The sequence below is a fragment of the Hylobates moloch genome, unplaced genomic scaffold (assembly GCF_009828535.3).
Source record: "Hylobates moloch isolate HMO894 unplaced genomic scaffold, HMol_V3 SCAFFOLD_6, whole genome shotgun sequence".
In the NCBI taxonomy this organism is placed as follows: Eukaryota; Metazoa; Chordata; class Mammalia; order Primates; family Hylobatidae; genus Hylobates; species Hylobates moloch.
Genome location: NW_026652281.1, coordinates 118,564,300 through 118,577,223, shown reverse-complemented (window position 1 = coordinate 118,577,223; position 12,924 = coordinate 118,564,300). Strand labels below are relative to the sequence as shown.

Below are 12,924 nucleotides of genomic sequence, written 5' to 3'. Positions count from 1 at the left end.
CCCAGGCTGGAGTGCAGTGGTGCGATCTCGGCTCACTGCAACCTCTGCCTCCCGGGTTCAAGCGATTCTCCTGCCTCAGCCTCCTGAGTAGCTGGGACTACAGGCGCGTGCTACCACGCCCAGCTAATTTTTTGTATTTATTTTTTAGCAGAGACGAGTTTCACTGTGTTAGCCAGGATGGTCTCGATCTCCTGACCTTGCGATCCACCTGCCTCAGCCTCGCAAAGTGCTGGGATTACAGGCGTAAGCCACCGCGGCTGGCCCATGCCTGGCTGATTTTTAAATATTTTTGTAGAGGCAGGTTTTGCCATGTTGCCCAGGCTGGTCTCCAACTCCTGGGCCCAAGCCATCCACCTGCCTCAGCCTCCCAAAGTGCCAGGATTACAGATGTGAGCCACCACAGCCAGTCCCTAAAAATTTTTTTAAGTCTTTTTTTTAAAGAGCAGTTTTAGGGTCACAGCAAAATTGAGATGAAGATACAGAGATTTCCCATATATCCCTGCCCACACACGTGCATGGTGTATCAGTCCATTCTCACACTGCTATGAAGAAATACCTGAGACTGGGTAATTTATAAAGGAAAGAGGTTTAATTGACTCACAGTTCTGCATTGCTGGGAAGGCCTCAGGAAACTTAAAATCATGGTGGAAGGCAAAGGAGAAGCAGGCACCTTCTGCTTTGCCTTCTAAGGGTGGCAGGACAGAGTGAGTGCAAGCGGGGGAAATGCCAGATGCTTACAAAACCATAAGATTTCATGAGACTCACTTGATATCATGAGAACAGCATAGGGGAGACTGCCCCCATGATCCTGTTACCTCCACCTGGTCCCGCCCTTGACATGTGGGGATTATGGGGATTACAATTCAAGGTGAGATTTGGGTGGGGACACAGAGCCAAACCATATCTCATGGCCTCCCCCATTGTCAACATCCCCCACTAGCATGGTACATTTGTTGCAACTGATGAGCCTGCATTAACACATCAGCATCACCCAGTCCATAGTTTACATTAGGGTTCACTCTTAGTGTTGTATAATCCGTGAATGACATATATCCATCACTATAGCATCATACAGAGTATTTTTCACTGCCCTAAAAACCCTCTGTGCTCTATTTATTCATAACCTGCCTACCCTACCTGCCTCCCCCAACCCTTGGCAACCACAGTTCTCTTTACTTTTTCCATAGTTTTGCCTTTTCTAGAATGTCATATAGTTGGGTACATATAATATGTAGCCTTTTTCTTTTTTGTTTCTTTTTTTTTTTTGAGACGGAGTTTTGCTCTTGTCGCCCAGGCTGGAGTGCAATGGCGTGGTCTCGGCTCACAGCAACCTCCGCCTCCCGGTTTCAAGTGATTCTCCTGCCTCAGCCTCCTAAGTAGCTGGGATTACAGGCACCCGCCACCATGCCCAGCTAATTTTTGTATTTTTAGTAGAGAAGGGAGTTCACAGTGTTGGCCAGGCTGGTCTCAAACTCCTGACCTCAGGAAATCCCCTGCTTCAGCCTCCCAAATTGCTGGGATTACAGGCATGAGCCACCGCACCTGGCTGCCTTTTCCTTTTTTTGAGACAGGGTCTTTCTCTGTCAACCCAGGCTGGAGTGCAGTGGCTCGATCTTGGCTTGCTGCAACCTCCGCCTCCCAGGTTCAAGCGATTCTCATACCTCAGCCTCCCAAGTAGCTGGGATTACAGGCACCCACCACCATGCTGAGCTAATTTTTGTATTTTTAGTAGAGGCATTGTTTTCGCCATGTTGGCTAGTCTGGCCTCAACCTCCTGGTCTCAAGTGACCCACCCGTCTCAGCCTCCCAGAGTGCCGTGTTTACAGCTGTGAGCCACTGCGCCCAGCCATATGTAGCCTTTTCAGTTCAGCTTCTTTTAGCAATATGTTAAGATTAGCACTAAGACAACAGATAATGTTCTGTTGTCTGAATGTGCCACAGTTTAGTTACCTGTTCACCTACTGAAGGTTGTCTTTGTTGCTTTCAAGTTTTGGCAATTATGAATAAAGTTGCTGTAAACATTTCTCTGCAGGTTTTTGGTGTGGACATAAGTTTTCACTTCCTTTGGATAAATAAATACCAAGGAACATGATTGCTGGATCTTATGTTAGTGTATGTTTAGTTTTGTAAGAAACTGTGAAACTCTTCCAAAGTGGTTGTACCATTTTACATTCCCAGCAGCCATGAATTGAAAGTTCTTGCTCAGCCGGGTGTGGTGGCTCATGCCTATAAATCCCAGCACTTTGGAAGGCCGAGGTGGGCAGATCGCTTGAGGTCAGGAGTTCCAGACCAGCCTGGCCAACATGGTGAAACCCCATACTAAAAATACAAAAATTAGCCACGTGTGGTGGTGTGCACCTGTAATCCCAGCTACTCGGGAGGCTTGAACCTGGAAGGCGAAGGTTGCAGTGAGCTGAGATCATGCCACTGCACTCCAGCCTTGGTGACAGAGTGAGACTCCATCTCAAAAAAAGAAGGAAAAGAAAAGAAAGTTCTTGCTCCACGTCTTTGCAAGCATTTGGTGTCATCTGTGTTGTGGATTTTGGCTATTCTAGTAGGTATGTAGTGGTATCTTATTTTAATTTACACTTCTCTGATGACATACAATGTTGAGCTTCTTTCAAAAGTTTATTTGCCATTTAAATTTTGTTAAAATTAAATAAAATGTAATAAATTCCTCCTCACACTAGACACCTTAATAGTGCTCTGTAATTATATGTGCCTAGTGGTGCATGTTGGACAGTGGAGCTCTGAAGTGATCTACTTGGACTGTGTCACAAGCTTTAAGTTGATTCCCCAGAGAGAAGACACTTCCAACCTTCTGTCTCAAGGGGAAAGGCCAGGCTGCTGGGGCTCTAAGATACTAGAGGGGGAAAAGTGCTGAGTGTCTCAGTATGTACTATGCATAGGTTTACTTTTCTTTTTAGTATAGGGTCCCTGGCATCCTCCAATCCAGAGACCCTCTGTTTTACCCTCTTCTGAGAACAAACTTCTCGACCTCTGCTGGAAGAAGGGAGGGTAGTTTTCCAATGGCATGGTTGAGGGGTGGGGTAGGATCTAGGGATCTAACTGCTTCTTAAACAGCTTCCAACCAGTCTTATTTTTAGCCTCCCCCTCCTTTAACTCCCATTTCCATAGGTATCTGGTGCCAATTGTTCCTGAGCCTTTTGAGGATCCTTAAGTGTAATGGGTTGGTTATTGCTCTTTCCGGTTTAGGACTCAGCTTTCTGTAATCTGTTGGATTTAATACCTCTAGTTCTTCTAGTCCCAGTCTTCAAAATTTGCAGTTGCTGTTTGGTTCTTCCCAACCTTGTAGGCTCTTTCCTTGCATCACTTCTTACTTTCTAAAAAACACCTTTTCTGTAGGTTTAGTGAGGTTTCAAGAAGGAGAGAAATTAGATGTTTTGGTTCAGTCTGACATCTTTTACCTGAAAGTTCCTATTAATCTGGATTCATAAGCCAGATTTGGATATTTTAAAAAAACTTCATTCTGTATTTATGCTTCCTTCAGTATCTATATTTCTAGTTAAAGGTATAAGTGCTAATGTTTAGTGGAGGACTCAATAGAACGGCCAGGAAGTGAGATATTTACCACAGCTAGGCTAGGACAGTAAGGGTTTGGTTTGGGACCAGAAGAGAATTGACAGCAAAGAAGGAGAATGATGAAAGTGGATGCATTTAGATGTAGGTAGGATGATTAGAGACTTAATTTTAAGAAGCTTGGATATCTGAGACCTAATATGTAAATAAAGCTCCAGTAGCATTTATCTTCCTGGACTCCTATGTTTTCGTTTTTTTTTTGTTGTTGTTGTTAACTTGTCATGATCTAGGAACTTACTCTACATTTCAGAGAATATACACAACTAATGATACAATTAAAAAATGACTATTGAACAAAGCCGTTTGCCAACATAGAATCTGTAAGAAGAACACACATAGTATTAACTAAGTAAACAATACACTCTGAATGTACTGTAGCAGCAGGTTTCTATTTTAATAGTTGAGCTTGCTGTTTGAGTGTTGTATTGGATTCTAAAACCGTTTTGCTTGTACTGACTGGGCTGTGATTCATTTTGCTGGTTGTTGCTGCCCTCTGTTGGACTAGCTCAGGAAATGCAGCTTTTTTTCCCTCGTGGATTATGTTGCTGTCCTTCCCCAAACTGAACACTAAAACATGGGTAATTTTTTTTCTTTTCTTTCTTTTTTTTTTTTGATACAGAGTCTCGCTCTGTCACCCAGGCTGGGGTGCAGTGGTGCGATCTCGGCTCACTGCAGCCTCTGCCTCCCAGGTTCAAGTGATTCTCCTGCCTCAGCCTCCTGAGTAGCTAGGATTACAGGCAGGCGCCACCACACCCGTCTAATTTTTGTATTTTTAGTAGTGATGGGGTTTCACCATGTTGGTCAGGCTAGTCTCAAACTCCTGATCTCGTGATCCACCCGCTTCGGCCTCCCAAAGTGCCGGGATTACAGGCATGAGGCACTGTGCCCGGCAGATAATTTGTTTTTTAAGATAAAATCTGTTTCTGATGATGCTCTAGGAAAGCAAGGGAAACTGGCATCTTCCTTCATATATATATATATATATATATAAAGTCTCCCTTTCTTTTCCGTCTAAAGGCGAGAGTTAGTGGACATTGAATAGGAAAAAGGCACAAGAATTTGCGGAATGCAAAGATTTGGCAGCTTTGGAGTCTGGATGCTTGAGTGCTGTATCCAACTCATCCCCTAATCATACGACCTCAGTGATTTACTTCACCTGGCTGGGCTTCAGTCTCTTCATTGATATAATGAAGAGATGGAATAGACTTGGAGAGTTTCTCCAGGGATTGATATTTTAGGGAAGCAACCCTAGATTATAGTATTTGTTCATAGGAGATATAATGACTTAAGTTACAGGCTCTGCCATCAAGTAACTTAGTCTGGAAAGGGGTAGAGGAAACAGACAATCAAAAGACAATTGTAATCCATTTTTAGTGCTGTGAGACAGGCAAGTGCCTATTACTATGGAAACACAAGGAAAGGTTCATATCCATTTAGAGGAGGGATCATTCTGTAGGGCCTGTTGGAGTTGTGAAAGCACAATCTAGGCTGAGGAGGCAGCAGCCTAGGGCAAGTCTGGGGCATTGAGGCAGAGCCATCTCTTTGGAGACGAAGATGGAGTCTGAGGTGGAGAGTTTGCTGAGAAGATGAGACTGGGGGGAAAAGCCAGGAGAGTCATATGCCATGCACAGGAATTTCGATTTTAACATAGGGCAGTGGAGAGCTATTGAAGGCTTTTAAATGGAGAAATAACATGGACAGCTTGGCATTTTAGAAAGATTCCTCTTGGATATAGTATGGAGAATGGATGTGGTATGGGGCAGATGGGACTGAAGGCAGGGAGATCAGTTAGGAGGCTGTTGGAGGAAATCAAACAGGAGACAATAATGGTGTGAACTTAGGTAATGCTAGTAGACATGGATGGAAGAGAGATGAATCAAGAGTCTGTAGGCAGAAAGAACAGGTTGCTGGTTACCCCCCACCATTTTTTTTTTTTTTTAACTTCAGCTGTGAACAATTCAGCTGCCATTAATTCTTTAGACCCAGGTTCTGTTATCTACATTACATCTATCCTAGAGTTGTTTGCTTGTTGCTTGGTTCTGAGGGAACTCTTTGAGTTTGGGGGACAAGATTTTGGAAGCAATTGCTCTGGGAGCAAATAAGTTTAACCTTGGCTACGGTAACCCAAATTGTATGCACTCATTCCTTTTGTGCTTGTTTCACCTTCTATATGCTAAGGGACTTAGGGTGGTGACAGAAGGAACTATGTTATTGGTTGTCTTGGGTGGTGCTTTCTGCCTCATCATCCTTCTGCTTTGCTTCTATTACATAATCAGAACACATGAAGTAACTAAATTCTGTGGACACTTTCTCATGGCAAGATTCTCATGGTTTGGGTGAGTGATTAGCCCTCAGCCAGTGGAAGCTTGACCTATTCTGGACAATGGATGTCAAAGTTTGTTTGCTTGTTTGTTTTATTTTATTTCAAAAGCACCAGGTTGGTGAAAAATGGGCAAAGTATACATTCACAGTTTACACTGGATTGAACTGAATTGTGTTATATGGGGAACGTGAACATAATAATGTAGGTTTTTCTTGTCCATAAAAGAGGAAAAATAGCTTTGTGGCAGAAACGGAACCAGTTTTTCATTAGTTGGGGAAGGTTATTCAAGAAGCATTTACCAGTTGGGTATGGTGGTTTGCACCTGAAATCCCAGCTACTCAGGCGGAGGCGGGCAGATCACTTGAGCCCGGGGGTTCGAGACCAGCCTAGGCAACACAGGGAGACCCCCATCTCTTTAAAAAAAAAAAAAGAAGATTTACTATACTCGTCTAAGGACATTAATGAAAAAGAAATACTGTTTAAAATTAGGCAGGATGAAGAAAAATTCCCACTTTCCCAGACTTGCTCATTCAGACTTTTTTTGGGGGGCAGGAGGGGTAAAGTATAACATGTATACAGAAGAGAATGTAAAACATACAGAATAATTATAAACTGGACAGTCATGTGATCCATATCAAGATACAGAATATCATAAACACCCCAGAAGCTGCTTTGTCCCCTTCCCCAGTCACGACCCCACCCCACCCACCCCAAGCAACCACTGTTTTGACATTTATGGTAATTATTTCCTTTATATAATAATTTTACATACCAAATAATACAGTGTTACATGTTTTTAAACTGAATGTAAATGGAATAATAATTCAATATTGTGTTTATGAATAGCTGTAAGTTCATTCACTTTCTTTGTGAAATTGCTTTCCTTGTACCAATATACCAGTTTAATTGTCCACACTGCTCTTTTAGTTCACATCTTTCATTAACTCATACACAATTATTTGTCTTCTGGTTTGTTGAAGCAATAAATCAGACAACTTTTGTCACAATAATATCTGTCAGAGTGGCCAGCTGGCCATAAACACTGTAACACTACATCCATCTGAAGGGCACTCCCAACGAAGGTGGCTACTTTTGCCATTCTCATTGGCCTTATGAGATTTCAGGACAGCCAGCTTCACCTTCTTTCTCGTGCTTATTCTTCTTGGGAGTAGTGTAAAACTTCTTTTTCTTAGCCCCACCACAAAGTCTCAAGATGAAGAGTGGACTCCTTTTGAATGCTGTAGTCAGACAAAGCACATCCGCCTTCTAGTTGCTTGCCAGCAAAGATCAGTCTTCATTGATCAGGAGGAATTCCTTTCTTATCCTGGATGTTGGCCTTTATATTTTCTGTTTTATCCAAGGATTCAACCTCAAGAGTGATGGCCTCCCCCATAAGGATTTTTATGAAAATTTGTGTTTTGGTGGTGGTTCCAATACATCCAGATGGCAGATCAGAAAACCCATTCTACTCTTGATGGCCATTTGCATTGTTTTCTGTTTTACATTTCATGGTGTTACTATGGACACTCTTGGTATACACATTCCACTACGTATGTACAAAATTCAGCAGGGTAGATAACATAGAAATTGATGTGTTGCATTGTAGTACGTGTGCATATTTAACTTTACTGGATAATGCCTTACTGTTTTCCAAAGTGGCTATAGCATTTTATAGTACCACCAAGAGTTCCTGTTGGTCTGTGACTAGACGGACATGAAAGTTTTTTCCAGTCTTGGGAGTGTGAATTGATATCTCACTGTGGTTTTAATTTGCATTGCCTTATTTACTATGAAGTTGAGCATATCTTATAAGTGTATTCGGTCATCAGATTCGGATTCTGTTCAGTTCTGCATCATCATCATCTTTTTTTTTTTTTTTTTCCCTTTTAAGAGTCATATGTTAGTGACCTTCAAACTCTTCCTGCCCCTTACTTGAGGGAATGTGCTAAGGAATACTTTGACAGAAATCATTAGCTTGTGGAAAGTAGCTTGGATCCTTTCAACTTCTCTCCCTCTTTTCCCCAACCCGTCTGGTGTTTGGGAGGTTTCCTTGTACTTCACTGATTTCTTTCTTCTCCCTCCTTTTTCCTGTTTCCTAGACTCTGAAGCGGCTCATGGCAGATGAGGTAAGGACATTTTGTTTAGCATGTGCATGTTCTAGCTCATTGCCTATACTATAATATTTACCAGTTTTCATAACTTTGACTTTCTGTAATTTATAGTGGTGATATGGCTTCTACTCAGTATCTCAAGGCTTTTTTCCTAACTCTTTGCTGTGTTTGGCCCATTGCATGCATTTCAGTGGACCTTCATTATCTTCCAAAGTTAGGCATGCTCTTTAAACTCCAAGCTGACTTGCAGTCTGAATGCCACTCATATCACTTGAAGCCCTATAATACTTACACATAATTACTGTTATTTTCAAACGAGGAGAGCTGATAAGCTGTTGCTTATTGGTGACTTTTTGATTTGAGCATCAGTATTTGAGATTTGAGGAATGGCTTTTTAGCATTTGTTTGGAAGAGAGATGGCATATATACCCCTGAGGTACATTGTATTCTTTGCTGATGAGATGTCATGCAAAGGGGATTTTGAAGACTATATATTGAACTTTTGCTGCCTACATTACACAAGTGCTGTGGAGTGTACAAATTAAAGAGAAAGGAATCCTGACTTTAAGGATAAATTTATCCTATGTGGCTTGTATCTATTAAAATCTGTAGTAATACCTCTTGAAGGGAGACATCCTCTGGGGTCCTAGCAACATTTATTGTTGGGTAGCTAGAAGGAAACAAAGGGCATTTTATTGATAGAACTCTGTCATGAGAGGCTTTCAGTTCTGTACTACTACAAGGCTTAGAAATGGCAGGGGAGATCAAGAACAATGTTTCTTCTATTTTAAAGAGGTTTGAAATCTTAATACTTTGGTCCTCTTATCTTTGAACATAGATGAGAGTACAGAGTCAGTATGCTAAGTTAGATAGGAGGAAGACTGATTTCTTCTTTTCATGTCAGAAGAGTCTTGAACTGCTCGTGAACCAGAGGAACCATGCCTGTGTAAGAGGTTAAAGGGGTAAAGAATTTGGTGTGTGGTTTGTTATGTAAGTGAAAATGGATCACTGCTAATGCTTTTTTCTGTTTCTTAGCTGGAGAGATTTACCAGCATGAGAATTAAGAAGGAGAAGGAAAAGCCCAATTCTGCTCATAGAAATTCTTCTGCATCATATGGGGATGATCCCACAGCACAGTCATTGCAAGATGTTTCAGATGAACAAGTTCTGGTTCTCTTTGAACAGATGCTGGTAAGTTTCCCATTCCCAAAATGTTGCTTCTTTCTGTGCATTTATGGGCATGGTGGGCTCTTTTTGGTGCATAGTTCCCAACTAGCCCTTTATTACAAAGAATTCCAGGCTTAACATGGAACTTTTTAATACTAACCCTTTAATCCCATAATTAGGGACTAAATATACAAATACCAGTTCATAAAATTGGAATCTGTGCTTGGAAACATCCGATCACTGTCTTGTTCATGGTCTTCTGCCCAGCAACACTTTAGCCACAGAGACATAGTGGACCATCTAACCCTGTGTACCAGAGATGGTAATATGGAGTCCACCTTTGGGTTAAGCCAGAGCAGATAAAGTGTGGAAGTATTCACAACAAACTCTGTATAAAGGAGAAACTGAGGATGGAATATCATTTGCTCAAGGTCCTGTATAGTGGTGAATCTGGAAAGAAAATACATAGAATTGCTAGAAGACCTTTAAAGATTGTGTCTGAAGTCAGCTAAGTAACAAAGTGTATGTGCATGTGACTTACTTTGTTGTCCTCAGTGAGGAACACCGAATAAGGAGGATATTCAGTGAGTGTCCATTAGTGGTAAGTCTTGGAAAGTTTTGATGAGTACAAGATTTCGTAAGACCTGTATATTGCATAGATATGTGATCTCAGATTCAAATAGAGACTAGTGGCAGGCCTAGCTTAATTAAAAGCTTAGGTTTAAAATCCTTAGCACAGGGTCTGGTACATAGTAAGCACTCAACTGGTACTACTGTTGTTATTTTTCACTGAATCTTTCAGTTTGTCTCTTAATATTCCAAGTGCGTTAAGAGTCTTAAGAGTATGATCTGTCAAAATAATCTCTTGGCCTTGGATTGCAAGTTTAAATGTCTCTTGGGCCAGGCAGGTAGTATAAATAAGGTAAGCAGGCTAGATAGAAGGTGGCAAAAGAAGTGGGGAATGTGGCAAATTGAAGAGAGGCTTTTGGCATTTTTTGTTAGAAAAGCCAGCCACAACTCAGTTCTAGTAGGTGGTTGCATTCCAGTTGGGAATACTTGCCTAGTAGTGCCAGATATTTTTATTTTTCAAAAGAAGTCAGCAATCCATAATTTAAAAAAAATAAGAAATCTTGAATAACATAAAATATCCTAGTCACTATTTGAATTTCCCCAATTAGGTCATTTTTTAAAAACCAGTTTGTTAAAATCACAATTCCAAATATAGTCCACTATACGGATATTCTCAATTTTCATTTAAATTATAGGTTTCCCTTCCTCTTTTTTTTGAGACGGAGTATTGCTCTGTCGCAAGCAGAGCAAGACTTGCAACCTCCGTCTTCCGGGTTCGAGCAGTTCTCCTGCCTCAGCCTCCCGAGTAGCTGGGATTACAGGTGCACACCACCATGCCCAGCTAATTTTTGTAGCTTGAGTAGAGATAGAGTTTCATCATGTTGGCCAGGCTAATCTTGAACCCCTGACCTTGTGATCCGCCCACCTCGGCCTCCCAAAGTGCTGGAATTACAGGCATGAGCCACTGTGCCTCTTCTTTTATCCTTACTATTGATACTAAAAAAAAAATTGTTGAAAAAACCGTTTGACCTGTAGAGTTTCCCACAACATGAAATTTGATGGTTGCATCCTTTGGTGCTGTTTTACTAGAGATCTGTATCTTTATGTAAGGTCCCCCAGATTTAAAATGTTGAGCTAGCCAAGTGAAACATTTTATCTTTGGGTTTGACTTAACTTGAGGGCCACCATTTTGTAACTTCTGTGGTCAGTTTATCTGCAAGAGGAAAAATGCATCTGGCTGGCAGTGGTGGCTCACACCTGTAATCCCAGCACTTTGGCAGGCCGAGGTGGGTGGATCACGAGGTCAGCAGTTCAAGACCAGCCTGGCCAACATGGTGAAACCCCGTCTCTACTAAAAATAAAAAAATTAGCTGAGTGTGGTGGCGGGCGCCTGTAATCCCAGCTACTGCTAGGAGGCTGAGGCGGGAGAATCACTTGAATCTGGGAGGTGGAGGTTGCAGTGAGCCAGGATTGTGCCATTGCACTCCAGCCTGGGTGACAGAGTGAGACTCCGTCTCAAAAAAAAAAAAAAAACCACCAGGAATTAAGTCACAAAAACTTCAGATTAATTTTGCTGCTTGCAGAAGAAACAGAATACATCCCCCCATCCATATTTTTCTCAATTCAAATAACATTCTGGAATTATTAGGGCTAAATTTGTGCCCACCAAGGTACTAGGCTTGGACACATGGTTGTTATATATGTAGAAAGATCAAGCAGAGCCTTTCCCCAAACATACATCAGATTATGTCTGTCAGGGAGCCTCTGCTTTATCATAGAGTTTCCAGTTCTTTCTTTGTGGGAAAGGAGTTTGTACAGGGACTGAATTAACCAGGGGTAATGGGTTTGTAGGGCCTAGAGTTGGTGCAGTTTGTTGCTGTTGATTTTGCATGTGTTTAGATTATGCCATTCATCCAGTGCTTCAGTCTGAAGAGATTTTTAAGGTCCATCCTTGATGCAGGAAGCATTATGTGTGGTTTTCTTTCAATAATACAAAATAAATCTTTCATTTATATTGAGTCCATTTTTCTTAGAGAAAAAAGGGTGTGTATGTCTATAGAGATTTATACTAAAATGTTTACTTATCTTTGAGGAATTTTCATCAGCTGTAATAGCTTAAATTTCTAGGGATCAAAAAGATTTATTTACTCAAGCATTTTACATGCTCAACTCTTCACTAAGTGTACTAATATTAAACACTAAAAATTTGTAAAGAATTTGAGGCAATTTTGTTTTTTCTCTTTTTTCTCCCTCTCCTAGCTGGATATGAACCTGAATGAGGAGAAACAGCAACCTTTGAGGGAAAAGGACATCATCATCAAGAGGGAGATGGTGTCCCAATACTTGTACACCTCCAAGGCTGTGAGTCCTGGGACAGGTACCCATGACATGGGAGACTGTGCCCTTGTCTTGGACCTGTTTTTTTTTGTTTGTTTGTTTTTTTGCCAATTTTATGTAACATTTTATGTCTGCATCAATTCTGTTTCATTCCATTTTGTAAGCCTGTTCTCTTTTTACTGTCTTATTTAGTTACCATTCTTACATACATTTTGCCTGGTTAAATTTTCATGAAGTATGTAAATATAGGGAATGGGATAGGCAGTTCTGAGTCTCACATATTTTGGTGATATGCGAGATGGGTATCTGCCCTGATAAATGTGGCCTGATGTGGTGGCTCACTCCTGTAATCTGAGCACTTTGGGAGGCTGAGGCAGAAGGATCACTTGAGCCCAGGAGTTTGAAATCAGCTTGGACAACGTAATGAGACCTTGTCTCTGCTAAAAATAAAAAATAAAAATAAATTATAAACTCTATTGACTAATACTAGTCCCTAATTTATGACTGGGTCTACCATTACTAATCTCTGCTTATGCCTCCTGTCTAGGGCATGAGCCAGAAGGAGAGCTCTAAGTCTGCCATGATGTATATTCAGGAGTTGAGGTCAGGCTTGCGGGATATGCCTCTGCTCAGCTGCCTGGAGTCCCTTCGTGTGTCTCTCAACAACAACCCTGTCAGGTGAGGATTCTGAGGAGGTAACAGGAGTAGGAGCCAAATGTTGGACTTCACTGGTGGTGATTGAAGATCAAAGGAGCCAGGGAAGCATGACAATAGTCTGAATTGGGAGTAGAAAGTTGTCAGGATAAACTTTGTTTG

The 12,924-nt window shown here is 41.4% G+C and overlaps 1 protein-coding gene and 1 pseudogene across 4 annotated transcripts in view; one reads left to right on the top strand and one right to left on the bottom strand.

Annotated features, from left to right (window-relative positions):
* The window catches only part of DIAPH1 (diaphanous related formin 1), a 103,743-nt gene that overhangs the window by 20,854 nt on the left and 69,965 nt on the right, over window positions 1-12,924 (top strand). For 2 of the 4 annotated variants that reach the window (XM_058439944.1, XM_058439947.1), the window contains exons 2-5: window positions 8,023-8,049; window positions 9,070-9,225; window positions 12,031-12,132; window positions 12,656-12,786. In XM_058439944.1, the coding sequence (XP_058295927.1) occupies window positions 8,023-8,049; window positions 9,070-9,225; window positions 12,031-12,132; window positions 12,656-12,786 (416 nt within the window). Of the gene's footprint in view, window positions 1-8,022; window positions 8,050-8,814; window positions 8,981-9,069; window positions 9,226-12,030; window positions 12,133-12,655; window positions 12,787-12,924 lie in introns of those variants that run through there. The other 2 variants (XM_058439946.1, XM_058439945.1) reach the window with 2 other exon arrangements.
* LOC116470289 (ubiquitin-ribosomal protein eS31 fusion protein-like) lies at window positions 6,848-7,726 on the bottom strand (annotated as a pseudogene).